The sequence below is a fragment of the Hippichthys cyanospilos genome, chromosome 13 (genome assembly GCF_059441005.1).
Source record: "Hippichthys cyanospilos isolate Australia breed blue-spotted pipefish chromosome 13, RoL_Hcya_1.0, whole genome shotgun sequence".
NCBI lineage: Eukaryota > Metazoa > Chordata > Actinopteri > Syngnathiformes > Syngnathidae > Hippichthys > Hippichthys cyanospilos.
The window spans coordinates 11268772-11286802 of record NC_142381.1 but is presented as its reverse complement, the minus strand read 5'-3'; the positions used below and the strand labels follow the sequence as shown (position 1 = coordinate 11286802).

General features: G+C 39.7%; 1 protein-coding gene across 5 annotated transcripts in view; it reads left to right on the top strand.

Moving 5' to 3' along the window:
• Positions 1-18031, top strand: part of macrod1 (mono-ADP ribosylhydrolase 1) — a 129148-nt gene that overhangs the window by 78298 nt on the left and 32819 nt on the right. For all 5 annotated transcript variants that reach the window (XM_088431082.1, XM_088431079.1, XM_088431077.1 and 2 more), the window contains one exon: positions 3387-3416. In XM_088431082.1, coding sequence (XP_088287208.1) covers positions 3387-3416 — 30 coding nt within the window. The remainder of the gene's footprint in view (positions 1-3386; positions 3417-18031) is intronic.

The window sequence follows — 18031 nt, the reverse complement described above, 5'->3', positions numbered from 1 at the left end:
CCTCTGTCTAATTAAGTAGGTTTCAGTAACAAACCTTAGGGCTTTAGCATTGCCATGGTTACCCACCGACAATGTCTGCATTTGATTTTAATGTACAGTATGTGTGTCCTGCATTACTGTTTGGTTGCTTTGTTTTCGCCCCCGAGACTCCCAGGCAGATTCTGCCTCACGCTTTTCTGCACGCGCGGCGGCCATTGATGATTGAACAGACTATAGTATTAAATTCAATGCGGTATCCAGGAATCAATCAATTAGAGATGACTGAGGAAATCAGGTAAAGGTCAATGCCCAACTTGCTTCAACCGAACACAGTGAAAAAAAACCTATGTAAAACAATAGGGTAAATGATTTAGGGCTGAAATGATTAATTCTAGTACATGGATGGATGGATGGATGGATGGATGGATGGATGGATGGATGGATGGATGGATGGATGGATGGATGGATGGATGGATGGATGGATGGATGGATTTTCCAAGGAAATGAAGTCAACTGTGAGGTCAATCTTTGAATATATATCTCTAGTGAAATACCTCTGGATGAATATGGGCTGAATCTGAATGTGATGCCTGTAGGAAGAGCTCTGTAATGACTGTTTCTGGCGTTAACTGAGAATAATCTGCTTCAATCTTTTCATCATTACCTCCTCTTGGCACATATGTCCAGATTGCCTTTTGTGAGACGACTGCAAGTTGCACATTGCTGTGAACTGTCCGTATGTGAATAATCTTCAGGCACTCTGTCCTTGAAGGCTCTTCAGCCTGGATATATTTCGGCTAAATGGCAGTGGGTTCTGAAGAATGGCATAGAGAATGTAGAATTCAACCATGCATGCAAATATTCTCCTATTCACACCACCTTGACGATAAGATAGCTGTCGCTTCATAAAATGGCCATGATGATTCCTTTTAGGTGTTGCGCTAATAATAAGCCATACGCAGGCTACAGAATGAAAGTGCATGTTTCTCTGTAAGAACGCAGACCTCCAAAAATGGCAGTTCATAAAGCTTTAATGTCGTTTTGAAAAAGCATGCTTAGGAGGAATAACTATCTGCTTGCCACAGTGTACATATTGATTATTATTATTTTTTAAACTGGCATGGTTTGGTGAGTTTAGTGAGGAACTAATTGAGTGTGTGTCCACAGACACATATTAATGCTACATATATGGAGTTTGCGAATTGGTTGTAAAAGGAAATATTACATGTTATTTGATGGAAATGAATGGTATTTTATAGATGTTTCCGTTGCCATTCAATTCAATTTCAACTCCTTAATTGTTATATTGCATATTATTTCAATTAGACCTTACTTTCTGCAACAATTAATCATGTTTTCAACCCTAGTGAGGATACGTGTCCTGTTTCCCAAGCATTTTAACCCTTCTGGGGAAAACAATGATCTCTCCCATGTTTTTTTTTTACATTCTATGCAAAAGCTTACTTTTAGTCAAGTTATTCAAGTTTCAGCACAATACAATAATGACATAATAATACACTTGTTTTGGACATGAACTTTGGCTGAATAAACACATTTTGTTGAAATCTCAAACGATTCGGTTGAATTTATTATTTACCAGCGGATTTTAAAATAAGTAATTAAATAAATATTATACCCCAAACTCCATTAATTTAATTGCACTAATTTTCCTACGATTCACACTTTTATTGACGCAGCACCTGTTTGCCACTAATGTGTAGTTAATGCACCTTTTGTTCATGTTAATATATATATTTTGAATTCTCATTCTACTTTCGTCAAGCTTTCTATGACTATGATAAATTAATGCATGAATGGGGCACTAAATATGACGATTTTATGCTTTACTTTAGCTTTAGCCGTACTTGACTGGATCTACGTAGCTGCTCCAGATGAGACTGGACCTGAAATACAGTATTGTCAAGCCGTCACAATAAATTCCGTCCATTCCCTCCAAATCAAGCCACAAATTACAGCGCCTAAGCATGATGTGCGGGGGGGAAAAATGAAGCGTTAATAAAATTAATGAGGCATCGGGGGATGGTGACCCTGATAAAAAGAGGAGTCGTTTTGATGAATACAGACAGTGGTGGGATTTTGTCTTTTGAACTAACTTGTCTGATGCATCAGGCACATCTGGCAGGAGGCCTTCTGGCAAAGTGACTCAAACCAGGGGGCTCCCTTATGAGTTTACACTCCACCGTCCCATGTGGAGAGATTATCCACTTAACATTTGTCTGTAATTGTCACAGCGTATCAAATTTAATTCACAAGCAAGACGGCAAATTAAGATTTTGGTTAGGGATGCGCTACAGCAAGTCTTATGATGGAAAATTACACTCCATGCGCATAGAATTTGTTTTGAAGCGAGGACATAATTTACTTCAGGCAGTGGAGTCACTAGTCTCAAACCTTCAATGGCTTAATTCGGGCAAAAGCCCTACCTGTGTCGTTGACAAAATTGGTTTTATGTTATTTAGATGAAAACGCCACAGTGTGGCTACTCGTACAACCTTTGTATAAACTGAATATTGTTTGCCTATTACTGGGTACCAAGTTGTTTGTTTTTCCAACACGTGTGCCCAGCGTGAGTTTATTCATAAACCTTTTCAGCTCATATTGCACGTTGCTGCTCAGTACTCAGCGAAGGGACGAAGAGCCTGCTGCTTCTTATTAGGTGCTAAATTACACTAGCAGTTCTTGGTGATTTAATTTTATCACTATGTTAAAAAAAAAAAAAAACACAGCACTGTGGACTGAGGATTCTGAGAATCGGAGGATTATAAAGGTTAAGAATAACTTTTTATAGCATGCATAAACATGCTCTGTTTGCGTGTTAGGCGCAATGTGTTGACATTTCACTCCCTCAAAATTCACATGACAATTTGAGATTGTCCCCCTAATCTTTGTCTTCTACTCAAAAGCTATGCCGATTGCAAAGCCAATGCAATGCGACAGCACCATCTAGGTAGCTGTTAGTCTTTGCGCTGCTTTACAATGCCGAATTTCACTGGACGACAGCGTTTTCAATGTCCCCCCCCCAATTCAAAAAATAACATTCTAAATACATTTCTTTGTGGCAGTTTTGCTGGGTTGTCTGGTGTGAGATTTGATCATATAAAATGAGTGCCTTGGGTCAGTGGTGGTTGGAAAACAGCTGTAGCGACACTAATATATCCATAGATATATTTTTCCAGTGTAATTTAACTCAACTTTGAAGTAAATATAAATTAATACATTTTGTGTTTCTACATTTGATAAAACACACTTAAGATCCAGGCTCCTGATAGCTTTGTTGCACGATTAAACTCCAAAGATGCTTTGATCTATGATTTGTTTGCTATTATTTTGATGAATGGACTTGTATGACGATTAATGGTAATTGGTTCTCCTTGTCTGTGTTTCAGCCAACCAGACTCTGCTCGGAGGAGGTGGAGGTAAGTCATAACTCGTCTCAACTGTTTGTTTAAGTCATAAATCGTCTCAAGTGTTTGTTTTATGTCCGATTGGGTTCGTGGTGGAAGCACGTCATCGTGGGCACCGAATCGTTTGACATTGTTCATCTTTTCATTTGTGGATTCTGCAAAGTTGAGTCTCAGGATGTGTTTGGTGGCATTCTGTTCTCTGCTGTCCGTCTTTCAGCTCGAGGGTGCGCGCAGTCGATAGTCATTAATGGATGTGGAGTGTTGTGGGTATAAACAGCCATTTTTCAGTGTATTGTCGACTCAGTGCTTTGCGACGTGTGCGTAATGTCGGGCATCTCTGGTTAATCGATACCTGTAATAAATCTGCTCTTCTAACGCCGCAATGTTGCGCGATGGCTGTTTGGTGAGACTTCCGCAGTTAGACTTCCCCTTTGACAGTGTGTTTGTTCATCATGGTATCTTGGTAAAATTGTGCAATAACACACCTGAAATTAATATGTCCAGAAGTTGTTTGGTAAATACTAAATACTGAGTGCTTTAAAATAGCAACATAAAACTAAATGTGTTCAGTCTTACACAGTAGAAGAATTCCGAACAGTCATTTAGGAACCCGAACGATAATCTACCAATATTAGCTCTTTAAAATCATTAGAAACTGGTTAATACTTTTGCAGATGTTGCTTGACTTTTCTAGTGATGTGTAAACAAAATAAAGCACCGAATCAAACTTCCAAAAAAAACGACGATTCATCAGTTATCGAATTGTTTTTCTTTTCCAAATATCGCTATCAGCCTAAAAAAAATCTGTCTTGTTGAGCTCTTTTACACAGTACTTAGTGACTTTTTTCCAATTTGCACAATACAAATACACCACATATAAAAACTAGAATTTAGCGCCATCACATTACATTATCATTTTATGAATGTATTATTATAGCTGTGGCTATAGTCCACACTGAGTGCTTTGCATTTACCGTATGTGGTAGGCTAAACTTGAGCTGCTTCTGTGGTAAGCAAGCGCCTTCTTACAAAGAATGGCACTCTGCGTGTGTGTGGGCGTGTGATTGTCGTCACTCTACATTTATCAAAGCTGCCTTCAGGGTGTTTTTTCATTTTTTAATGTTGAATTTACTGTTAATTAAATTTGCCATTAACTATGACTTTGCTTAATTAATTGCAATCATTCTGTTATTTTGACAAAGCTTCTATAACTAATACTAACTTTAAAAAATCAAAATGAAGGTTTTTCACAAAAAGAATATGCAAAAATGATCTAAAAGTTAATTACATTCGAAGGAATTTAGAATATTTTGGAATCTTAAGTGTTACAAACTCATTGTGATGAAAAATCCTAAGCTATAATAACCCTTGTACAGTATGTGTGAGCTCCCTCATCTGCATGCTCCACTCGGTCCAGCGTCTGAGCGTTTGAAGCTGTAAGTCTTCATATATACACACACACACACACACACACATAAAGAACTCTCCCTGATATATACGTACCAGCCAGGCCTAGAGCCATAAAAATGAACAACAGTCTATTTGGGGGCTCACACGTACATGCACATAGATGCACTTCAGTGGCGTCGTTTGATGTCGTCCTCAAAGTCCCTGATGGGTCCATGGAGACAGATGGTTTCTAGAGGCCTACACACGAACATGAACATGCGCACTCACCAACATGAACATGCGCACTAACCCACATACACTTCATTTGCGCTGTGTGAATTCATTAAACTTGTTTATATTCTTCGCTGTTGTTATTCTCACATTTAGGTGCTTTTACACTTGACCGCCACATCTGTTTTAATTTGGCCAGAGGAGACTCCTGTTTGACTCCACTGTATGTCCGCGCATCACTCAGTCAAAATTTGATTTCTCGCTTTGCTTTCGTAGCCTATTTGTTTTACTCTCTCTCTCTATCTCTTACTCCACCTACTGTCCTTGGGGGGCTGCAAAGGCAGATCGAGTTTGTGGTAGGTGTTAATTAGGCAGGGGCGAAGAATGGAACAAAAAGGAAGGACTGGAGTGAACAAAGGGATGATGACAACGGAATCAAGGTCCGATTTGTGTTCGCAATGCAGCCACCGGGGACAGACGGATGCACGGGCAGACCCGGGTGGCCAACCAAACCCCCCCCCAATAATCATTTGGCGTATGTCACCACTGGGTGAGCAGGCAGGAACCGAAAGCAAAGCTTTCTTATTCGCTGCAATGTCATTTTCTCCAGAGTTGAGACAACATTGGGCCTTCAAGCACTCGGCGTAATCTTGTGGCAAGCCGGTAAACAGCCGTTGACAACAAGCCGCACCTGCGAGCATTATTTTGACACTGCAGCCGAGAGGAGGGTCTGGCTGCATGTGAACAAGCAAACTCAAGGGCAGAAAATGAACCTTTTTTCCATGTCCACAAGGTGCAAATGCTCATTTAGTCACTAGCTTATCACTCTTTTCAGTCTTTTGCTAGTTGATTGCTTTGTGAAGCTCGGTAGAAAGCTCTGGTGCCCACTGGTTGTACAAACCAGAGCTTTACCGAAAACACCGTGATTTGTCGCACATAAACAAATGGACTCCACATTTGCCCTAACATTTGCTGTGAGATGGAAATCAGTACAGTTCGTGCTGAAACGGATGATTAGCTAACTTATTTTTTTTTAATTACTAGGGTAAAAAAAAAAAAAAAAAAAATCGACCAAGTTTGGTCGGTCCACTTCAAAATAAGTTGATTAAAAATATCCGTTTCAAAGCTCAACCGAACCATGAACCAGATCTTTCTTACAGACATACATAATGTTGCAGTGGCGGCAAGGGAAAAGACTCCAACCTAAAAAGCGACTAGCACAAATTTAGAATCATTTCTTATTAAAACAAGACGGACAAAAATAAAGCAGTACTTTTAAAAACTTAACACTTCTTCAAATACTTTCTTGACATATGGCGCGATTGCTTGTCTTGGTGGAACTAGTGCATGGGTTTGAACCAATAGAGTGCATTCGATCAATCTCCTCATCGAGAAGAGGAAGACTAAGATGCGGAACAGGAAGTTATTGACCCTTAAGCAGCTTCACGTTCAAGTTTGTTCAGAGAATATTGTCGAAGCATTGACTGTAAGCGACTTTAACTAGACTATTACGTAACGTACATACCAGACCTTGTAGGTGTGACCTAAATGGTAGCGAGCGTTTGCTGACCTTAAATGATAATTATTAGTGCGCTAATGCTAATTGCGTTTGCCAACCGATTAGCACTGAGAAATTTTGTAGGTATCTAAACATTCGTATAGAATACAAGAAATAATGAATAGTTATATCTGCTCACTTTAAGTCAAATTTAACAATGAACGATGAAAAAATATAATGTGGTGTGGAATAGGGAATCCATCCATCCATTTTTTTTATCTGCTTATTCCTCCCTATCGTTGCTGGCTTGCTGGTGCCTGGACCCCGTGAACTGGTTGCTAGCCAGTCGCTGGGCGCACACAAACAAGCATTCCCACTCACAGTCACACCTTAGGGAAATGACGTCATTGATATGTATTATTTAATTTTCTCACCCTGTTAGAATTCATGAAATAGTTGAAAGTAGAATCAGAATTGCTAAATTTTCATTAATTCCCATCCCTTCGTACTGCGTAGACTGCTTATGCATTGTTCATCTTTGCACTGCTGTAAATTGTGGATTAAGGGGGCACTCGCACTGGGATGAATACATTAATTATATGACAGGCCAGTGTCGCACGCTTGTGCATGAGCAGCCTGCCTGTGGGCTTTGACTTTTTTCATTGTGCCACATAAAGAAAGGGCGCCGACAGTCTGTGTCCGCACACTAATTCACAATTTACGGCACCGCGGTTGTACATTGTGAGTGAAAGAAAAAAAGACACATGCAGATAGAGAGATTTGTTTTTATTTTAAAGATCTGTTAGACGCCTGTAATACTAGGCGGATTTCAGACGTTGGGGCATGAGGGGAGATTTTTGCATCACAGATATAGTGTCCTCATAAATGCTACGTCCTCAATTACCAAGAGGACAATGCATCTTATGGGGGTGAGGTGTTTATTAGGGGGTTCGGCTCTCCGCGCACCAGGCAAGGCAGCTAAAATCTTCTAAGCTGCGCATGCTAGTTGTAGCAACACATTTTTTTATTAACCAGTTTAAAATGTTGGAAATAGCTGAACAACAAATATATTAACTTTTGACTGCTTGACCTCTCTGTATGTTTAATCACACCCTATCACACCCAAACCAATTATTTGCATCTTGTTTATAGAGAACATAACGGAGGATTTTTTTTTCTTCCAAAAAATATTCCCTAAATATCTTTCCATAAGGCCTAATGTTTGGGATTTTAAAAGATTGTTTTTGGTTGTGAGATCCCCATTTTTTAAGCAGTTTTTTTGAATAGTTTATGTGATGTTTTTACATGTTTTACCTTGACACAGAAGCACACAAAATGTTAAGTTTCACAGTATTTATTTGTTTGTTTATTTGTATTTCATCGTATGTGTTTTATCCAAAATATATATAATATGAACTAATGGAAAAAAGGATCCATTCATTCCATGTAAGTTAAGAAAAAAATGCAAAATTTTGATACACGGGGGACCAAAAAGATAATTATTTTACTTTATTTATTTTTTGGATTGAGATTAATTTGTGTTTTGTAAAGCATAAAAAAACAACTTAATTCTATTCACTTCCTGTGGCTGCTGAAGCCTGCTAACTTTTCAACCAAACTTGAAGGAGAGTCACCGGCACAAAGACGGTCAATGATTGACATTTATGTATTTACTTTAAATGTTGCTCAATGGAGAATTGAAATAATAAAAAATGTGCACGATTTGCACAAAGCACCCTACCCAGGTGACCTCTATGTAAAAAGAACTAAATCTACATACGTAATTGTGAAACCTTATTAAAAAAAATTTTTCATCAGTCATTAAGATGAAGTGCCTGTAAACGAGGACATTTTTTTTGTTTTGTTTTGTGTAACACTTCTATTTTGCCGGAAAAAAATGTGAATAATTAAAATAATCCATTAGAAGTCTTTGAAACAAAATATTTTTTATTTGATGACTTTCACCTTAATTTCAAGCTGTTACTCAAGTAAATATCTCTTGTGGCAGCTCGGTGGCGCAGTGAATAGCACGTCCTTCAGTGTGATTTTGTGTGTGAATGGTTGTCGGTCTCTGTGTGCCCTGCGAGTAGCTGGCAGCCAGTTCAGGGTGCCCTGCCTACTGCCTGAAGCCAGCTGGATAGGCACCAGCAAGCCCACGACCCTTGTGAGCATAAGCGGTGATAGAAAATGAAGAAAAAAAAAATCCCGTTAGAAGCTTTGTAGAAAATGGTAGTTGAAAAATGAAAATAACATAATTGTAGAAAGTGTTGCAATTAATGAGTTAAAATCTTGTTTGACAACACTAGGTTTAATTAATCAACAACTCTTTCTAATCTCTGGGAAAACTTCTTCCTTCTGTTGTATTGCCTACTTTATTATTTGCTCAATTGTGGAATGTAGTCTGCTCGGGGAAGTGAACAGGGTAAGAATTTCATTGTGCAGTTTTTTTTCGGTTTTATTGCCTACTTTATTATTTGCTCGATTGCTCGGGGATGTGAGCAGAATAAGAATTTCATTGTGTACTTAAATACTTAAATGTTGGATTACAGCATCTAACCAAACAGCACAGTGACTACCTGTCACCCCTTAAATATTCTGACAAATCAGAAGTCTAAAGACACATGTGATTCTAATTAGAGGACGCAACTTAGATTGAACATGTCCTATAGTCAAAATATTTTCAATCTTTTGACCGTTTGTTTTCAATAATAATTCTGTCGAAGCACAATTCCAAAGCAATTATCTGGATTTCATTGATTCATTTTCATTGCGTTTCAGATTCAAGTTGATTGACTGACCACCTTTGGCGAGCGGTACCAACAGTTTTGTCCACTTGTGTAACTACAGTTATGTGTAAGCCTCTATTTGAAAATAGGGACTGGACCGGACATGACAAACCTTAGCCTTATAGCAGTGTCTGCCGATCCCTCCAGTGCGACTGCAGCAGAGTGGAGCCATCATTCATTTTTAGTTTATACAACCACGTGGGCTCAGCATTACTTTACTAAACCTTTAAAGCACTACAAGGAGTAGTTACATCCCAAGTAAAAACTTTATTGTGCCAAAAGGAAGCCTTATGTTCGCTGTGCCTGCTATCAACTTTCTTGGCTGTGAGCGTCGAGGAACATTACTCCATGGAAATGTGTAAATCACTGTTACTGGACTTTTTTCACCCTCGCGTAAAAAGGAACATCATTTTAATTTTATTTTAACCTACTAGTCAGTTATGCCGTTCCGTACTTTAGTATTAAATAATGTCACGTCATCAATAAAACTGCCCTGCCATGAATTTTATCCATCCATTTTTGCTATTCTCATTATATGCAGAGGTAAATAGCTTAAAGATAGCTGTGGTTATTTTTGGATACTATTTTCAGAATGTACTGTATACATGTCACTGTCTTTTTTTGTATTGAATGAAAACCATCTATGATTCTGGGGCAAGAATGCTCACTTTGAAGTTTATATTTGCTTCATCTTCTAGGTCACCGTATGTCGATATTTATCCCAAGCACATGTGCTGCATTGAAATGCTTTGAGGTTTGCAATCTTTGGTGAAATACTCCACAAAGCAGAAATGATAAGGTCGTTTGTCTTTACAATACCACAGGAAACAATTCTGTTACGCAGGTCTTTGAATGGCACCAAATTATATAGCATGTTTCCGGGAAATCATTGATATTCTTTTTTTCGCCTACAACTGGGCCATCATGTTAGCTTGTTTAGACTGCCATTGTCTTGTAGCTGCTTAGCAGCAAGCAGCAGACGGAAGAAATAAATGACTCACTGGGTACGACATTTCGAGACAAAAGAAACGGCTCTGACACAGAGCACTTGGCAGGACTGAAGGACTGAAGGTCTTGAAGCTGAGTGAGCATTGGATTTTTAATCAGATCCAGCTACAAACACTTTAAAATTGTAAACACTCACCTGCTGCACACTATGGCAACTCAAACGGTTCTGAGCGTTACTGCGGTAATTGTACCCTAATGCAGTCTCGTTCCAATGTCTTTTTTTTTTTTTTTTTACTGAGTTGAGGAATGAAAAGTATTTGTTCATTTAGAGTTACGACTCAGATATGCCAAACTAGCGCACCCTTGATATCCAGAGGTTCATGCTTCACAAAACATGTAGCCTCTACGAGCATCGCGACCCCTGCAGAAGACTCACAGGGCGCTTGGGACGATTTTCACCATGTCCTGGAGATTACAAGATCAGGAAGATTGAGGAGCATAATCCCCCTGTTGTGGGAACATACACTCGGATCTCAGTTATCTATCCGTTCGTTTTCTATACTGCTTATCCCCGTCAGGGTCAACCTATCTCAGTTGACTTTGGGCAAGATGGCAGCACCTTTTAAACTCCTGAAAAATAATTAATATTTTTGTTCTCTCAGTTGGTGTTGTGTATCCAAAAGGGCTGTCACTATATAATCTTTTTAAACCAAATATCCTATCAATTATTCCACTGAATCAACCATAGAAAAACAAGAACGTGAGTTGAATCAAGCTGATATAACTAATCATTTTTTGTTATTGGGAGTGGCTATGACTACCCATTATTTATTCTATGTAAGTTTGCGTGATAACCGTTTATCAATCATGATTAGCATTAGTGCACTTGCGATTACGTTTAAGGTGAACAAATGCTAACTACCATTTGGTAAATATATACATATTTTTTTGTCTTTTTTTTTATTGAAAATGATCCCAAACTTCTGCTATCCTTGTTTTTTTTTGGGGGGGAGTCTTTCTCCCTGTTGGAAAACGGAGAAAGATATTTTGACCTATTTTTAAAGCTGTCTTACCGGATTTGGTCAACTTCTTTTGCAAGCCCTAGTATATACAACACTGACACGGATCAGCAACTATAGAACCTTCAGTCAAATCTCCTTCTGTGTATCTTGTTACCAAAATATTAGTAACGCAGAGACCTCCACCAGGATGGTGGGTGAACTTTGCTAAGAGTTATTCAGTTCAGCATCCACCATGGAGGGCTTTTCACTTTTTGAAGTTTTAATCCGAGCAACATGAAGTCACACTTCCACCCCCAGTGATCCTTTCCTCAAAGGCATTTATTTATTTAAAGCAGTCTTTGCAGAGTTTTACTTTCAGCAGTCCGAACTCTTGGATGGATTAGTTGAAAATGACCTGATTTTTAAAGCAATCATGTCTTTGGACAGCCAGGGTGTTGCTGTACCTTGGTTTGTAGTCAGAATTAGTCCCATACTGCACATATAGGGCACAAATTAGATGAGCTTTGTAGATATTTCAGTTATACTGTTTTCAAGTAAACCAACGAGCTGTCACAAGTCACAAATCACTTGAAGCACGGTGATGCCAGTACCTTTACATTGCCACGGGCGCTTACTTGCATTTCCTGGTTGGTAATCTTCTCTTGACTCATTTAACATGCATAAAGCATTGGAGGGTTTTATTGGGATAGGGAACTAATCCAGATCCCCATCTTCAATCTTTACTACACAAATATATCTGTAGTCAGACTTGCAGCAAATCACCTGTTCAACCCACCACCATGCTCAGCCTCCTCTTGTGAGCTGCTGTATTGCAGTAATAACCTCCTGATCAGATACACCACACTTATTTCTGCATTTTTTTTTTTTTTTAATCTGAGAGTCAACTTTGTGGTCAGAACGGACAAAGTGCTCAAGATGGAAATTAGTCGGTAAGTCAGGACTTCCTGCATGACTGGTTTTGCTTTTTTTTCAGGGTTAGGGTTTTCTTGTTCAGGTGGTTACGTCATGCTTTTTTATGGTTTGGATGGCTCAATGACAGGTGATAATTGTATGGAGATTGCATGTTCTCCCCGAGCCTGCGTGGGTTCTCTCCGGGCACTCGACTTCCTCCCACTCCCCAAAAACATGCATGGCAGGTGAATTGGATATACTAAATTGTCCTTAGGTGTGATTGGGCGCGTGATTGGTCGTTCGCCTGTGTGCCCAGCGAATGACTGGCAACCAGTTCAGGGTGTCCCCCGCCTACTGCCCGAAGCCAGCTGAGATAGGCGCCAGCAAGCCTGCGACCTCTGTGGGGATAAGGGGCTATAGAAAATGGATGGATGGATGGATGGAAAATTAGAGTTCGACCTGCCACCTAAAATCCCTCTTCCAATATTGTATCGATTGCACCAAAAGTATTTGACAAAGGAATCCTGCATTACTGCCGGTGGTGGCGTTGTTGCTTGCTAAGGAAGGTGGCAGTCAAAGCTGTAGTACTCGAGTCTGGATTCAGACTCAAGTTTTTTTTTTTTCTTCTTTCAGACTTGACTTGCATCCTGGCATTTGATTCAGGTTTTTTGGACTTGCCCGTTTAGACTGCAACTATGGTTGTATTCCTGAAAATTAACGTCCTCCTTCAGAAGAGAGTTCATGTTCAAAATAGCCATCAGATTGGTTCACCTGACTGTGAGCGGCGAAGCTACGTCAAGTGTACGCTATGCTTTTTTTGTCGTGTCAGTTAACAGCAGTGTTATAAAATTTGTTTTTACCAAACATCGTTGAGTGTTGACCCCAATAAAATGTCTTTTATTTTGTGGTTAGAAAACAAGAATTGATCTTGATCAATGTTCCCAGTAATTTTTCATGGGTCTGGGCAGAGACAAATTCTGTCTGAGCGCAGTGAGAACAACTTTGAGCAATATCAGTTGTGCAAGCTGTGGCCACACAGTGTGGATTTGTTGAACTGACAGCATTGACACATTCATTTTGATGGCAAGTAAAATACTATAATGTCAATGAGAACTTTGACTCGGGATCAAATTTTGTTTCGAGTGTCAGCTTGTTCCTTTTCTCTTGGTCTTTTGCGTTCTCCTGTAATAGCGAATCTATCCCTCCCTCTGTTCTGAGTCGTAAAATTCCAACAGCTTTCAAATGACTTTTCTGCTGAATGTGACACTTGGGGTAGTCCAACTTCCATTCAGTCAAAATGTTTCCCCTCTGTAAACCCAATACCTATCTTGGCAAACCACAAACTCTCACCCAGTTTTACCCCTTCATCTTCTACTGGCACGTACTGTGAGAGCCATTCCATCTAGAAAGCGCTGCCCGCTCATTTCTACATGATGCGTGGTTAGTATTTGCGTCTTTTCGCTCTGCGGCATTGTTGTTCACTAGCTAATTCACTAGTAACCTGGTACGTAGCATGAACCGTTTCACATCAGTGACTGAACACCTGTCACTCACTAAGTTATACTGTAAAATGCTAAAGAAAAAGTTAAGTCTAATGAATTAATTTGAATGAAATATATAAATCATTTTAGTTTTTGTATGCAGCATAGATTTTTTTGCGCTGAATATGTGAGCAGTGTGCAATTGCACACGAGCGCACCTTAGAGGGAACATTGCTCTTGATCTCATCTGGACTTGGACTCGGGCTCTCAAGGTAGACTTGTCGAAAGCCTAGACCAAGCCTATACACCAAGCCTAGACACAAAGCCTATACACCAAGAGTATATGGCACCTGCCAAAACAAAGTAGGAGAAGGACGAGAAAAAATGAAATGTAGTCATGCCAACCATTGTGTGACTCAACTCTACCACACCCATTAGCAATAAATTGCTATTCAGTGTACAGCATCAAAACCAGGATTCTCCCCCTGGCCACGCCCATACAACTGCTGCTTCAAAAATAACCCGATTTGGGTAAGAAAACTCAGTACTGGTGTTTGTTTGACCCAGCTTGAGGTTGTTTTGTATCAAAACAGTATATCAATTTTTGGGGAGGCACACCTGCGCTGTACTGTTTTTGGTCTTGGTTTTTGTTTAATTTGTTTTGTTGGTTTTCGCCCAAATTATGTGAGCTGTACTCTGGAGCACCTTACATTATATCGTATATGCTTTTCTTCTTCTCGATGGATACCACACAAAACATGAACCAGAGGAAGTCTGACGCAATTTTTTACTCCTTTTGCGGGGGGTGAGGGTGGATAGGCTTGTCTGTTTGGCCTTCTGGAAAATGAACCAGAGAGCATGTATTGTAAATGAAGGCAGAGCGGAAGATTGGTTTTGGGGTGCAGAAATGAGAGAAGGAGCGCAGCGGCAGTCCTTGTCAGTGTCTCACCCGCATACATAAATTTGCCTGTGACATCGCTGGTGTAACAACGTGTGTGTAGTTATGGGTTTGTGTCTTAATGTGTGAGTTTAACAAGTTGGGGCAGGTGAATGTATACTCACAGCATACACATGCAAGTTTCCATCACCAAACCCATCTGAAATGTTGCCGTGGCAACAGGCTGACTGAGGTAAATGAGTGTCCTGGCTCCGCTGAGGGATTGTGGGAAAGCAATATGCCAGCGTTCCGCCCCATTAGTTTGACGGACAGCCCGTTTGGCCTATGAGAGGTCAACTGGCAAGGGCAGCCGTATTAGTATTCCACAGGAGGAACTTCAGGATTGGTTTTACTCGAATGTCAATCTACCTGTGTGTTGGAGTGTGAGCAAAGGTGGGAACTGGAGCTTTGCAGAAGCTATTGCTCATCCTGGCGTGTAACACCGCAGGCGGTTTGTGTGTGTGTGTTGTTTGTATGTCCTGCCTTGGTGGGTCGCAGGCTTCTTGCCAGCTAAGCATATTGCCAATTATCACCTCTCTGTCTCCCCCGTTTCTTCGACTCCCTCCCCGCCCCCCCCTTCAGTCAATAGCAGGCCAGTGAGACATGATTACACCTAAACTGGCCGTTGGGCTTCCTTGCGAGGATGCCAAAAACGTTCATGTCTCCCCAGCTTTTTGTCCCCATTCATCCCCCGTTCCTTTCTCCCCTGATATGAATAAGTAGTCATCTCATGCTTTGTTTATTTTCCTACACCTGCATTTCATCCCCTTCCAAGCACTTTTGTCTATGTCCAACCATGCCCCTCAATCCCTTTTGTCTTTTGTATGCGCCTCTCCGTCGGCCCATTGTTTATTTCTAATATCCCCATCATTTCGCTGCATCCCAGGGGGACCAACCTCCAGTCGTACAAATGTTGAAGCGATATTTTGTATGCTAATAGAGGCAAAATAATGAATTCAATTTCTTTTTTTTTTTTGTAATATGGAAATGAGTTTAACGCTGTCTCAAAGATTTTAGTGACTTGTAATTGTAAACTGAATTCATGACTAATTCATGATAATGTGTTGATGTGTGTTAGCGGCATTAGGTGAAGCCAATTATGGCTGATTGTCAACTAGTTCATGAGCTTCATTTGCATGCAACAGAGCCACTGAGGTATGAACAACCAGGCTGCTTTGACACTGTGGTCATGCTAATTTGATATGGGTTACATCAAGGGATATCTCAATAATGATGCATATATCAAGTCCGACATGACTGTGGACACAGCATTTAGCCTGGACGCGTGTGTGTGTGTCCGTCTGTCTGTGTAGCTAGCTAGCTGACATGTGTCTGTCTGTTCATCCGTCTCTCTATATCTCTCTAAAACATAAGTAACTATTGATGGATGGATACTTATTGCAGTTAAGTGAAATATTAAAGTAACCCCCTCCCATCATTCTTTTTGATATATGTCATCTTTAGGGATATTTAGGAGGCTCACATTATTTAGACTTTTGCATTATTTAGACAGATTTATTCTGTCTGAATTTTAAACGTGTTTCATTGCACAGCGTGCAATGCATACTTAGTGGTGAACGCTGGAGACTTGTGCTGCATCATACAAAAACAGTGTCATTGATTATGTAAGTGATTAATCAATAAGTGATTAATCAGTGATTGAATATTTTTTTCTTAATGGTAATGTGTTGATATTGGTAGCTTTGTGGTATAACAGAAACGAAAACAAAGACGCAAGGACTCAAGCTAGCCACACCGCTAACATGTTTATGATGGTCAATTTCAAAATAAAAGTTTACTATGATTGTTACGTTGTCGTCCATGTGTTATTTAGTTTGTTTCTTTAGAAGTTGGCCTTTGCAACATACCGATGCATGTGGCATGATGTTGTTCATCCTCTGTTTTTTGTTTGTTTGTTTGTTTGTTTGTTTTTTTTGGGGGGGGGGCTTGGCTCTTGTCCCAGGAAAGCAGTAGAAGATCAGCAATGTTCTTTTCTTGCCATGCTGTAATAATTTACAATACTTTTCTACCTAGCAACACACCTCTACTTCTGCATTTTGAACATATTGTTTTGGTTTTAATGATTCTTCAGACTTAATTATTTCTCAGACTCGCAATGTTCAACGGACTATTTGTGGTGGCTGCAATTTTAAGATGATGACATTATGAAGAGGTGGGTTTGTCTCTAAATACCCACTCAATGGCCAGGTTGGAAACTCACCGTAGGTCACTGCTTGAAACCATCGCCAACAAAAGTGTTAGCGATCATATTTCATCAAGAACAATTGATTTCATTTCAACCTTCGCAGCATGGTCAGCTTGAGTGAGGAGACGTGGTCCTTTGGAGCTAATAGCTTATATTGATGCTGAGAGTCACAGGCCACCCTTGAAGAATAATACACCTACATGGAGGCCATCTCCTTAGGAATACCACAGGACCTCAAACACATCAATCATTTGCTGTCCTCGCAGCTTGTGATTTCTTTTTTTCATATCTGGAACCACATTGGAGTGACGCAAGCGTGTTTGAGTGGACTGAATAGCATGTGACAATCAAGTGGGTTTACCCCCATTGATTCCAAGGCTTAAATGTATCAGAGGGGCCTTTGTGTGTGAGCGAGTGTGTGGGTGTTAACAAAACAACTGTGTATAGCAAGACTTTTTTTTTTTTTTTTTTTAGATTTTATTAAATAGATAAGATGAATTGTCTAAAACCTCTGATGCTGGTGAGCTGGGTTGGATTCCATATATACTGTAGGATATATGTAATGCATTTCTTTTTTAAATGTTTTAATATGCGACATGAGACTGTCAGTAGGTACAGTATGCAATAGTAGGTAATACAGTATAAAACAGTTCATACACCTAAAAGTATCTACACCAGTGTTCCCCATAGGGCTAATTATGAGGCTATGTTTGTACTTAGGCAAAAAGGTCATGGGCATCCTGAGCTGTAAAAGTCAAGTGTTAAGGCAGCGCGCCCCTGCTTTTTCCATCGAAGACAACATAAGTGGAAATAATCCATTCCAGGGTGAAATTGCCAAAGTCATGAAACCTTCATTAACTCTCCAGGAATTTTTAATTAACATTTGAAAGTTCTAAAACAAGTTGGTAGCTTTTAATGTAAAGACACAAAAAATGTCATTAACTTTAATGGTGGAAGATGAAGGCGTAATCCAAAGGCGGTTGACATCACATGCAACTCCAGATGCAACGCTTGTTTCTCATTTTAAAGTTGTGACTTAACCCTTTTGGCGCCAGTTTTTTTTTTTTTTCAATTTTATTTAATTTTTTATACCTATTTAAAAAGGTTGTTGCTTGATAATGATTATGAAAAAGGTATACAGTGTAAATTTTGCTTGGTGCAATTTTGGTACTATGGCGCTTGAAGGGTTAAATATGTAAAAGGCTGTTTAACCATTAACACTGAAAAGAAGTGATGCT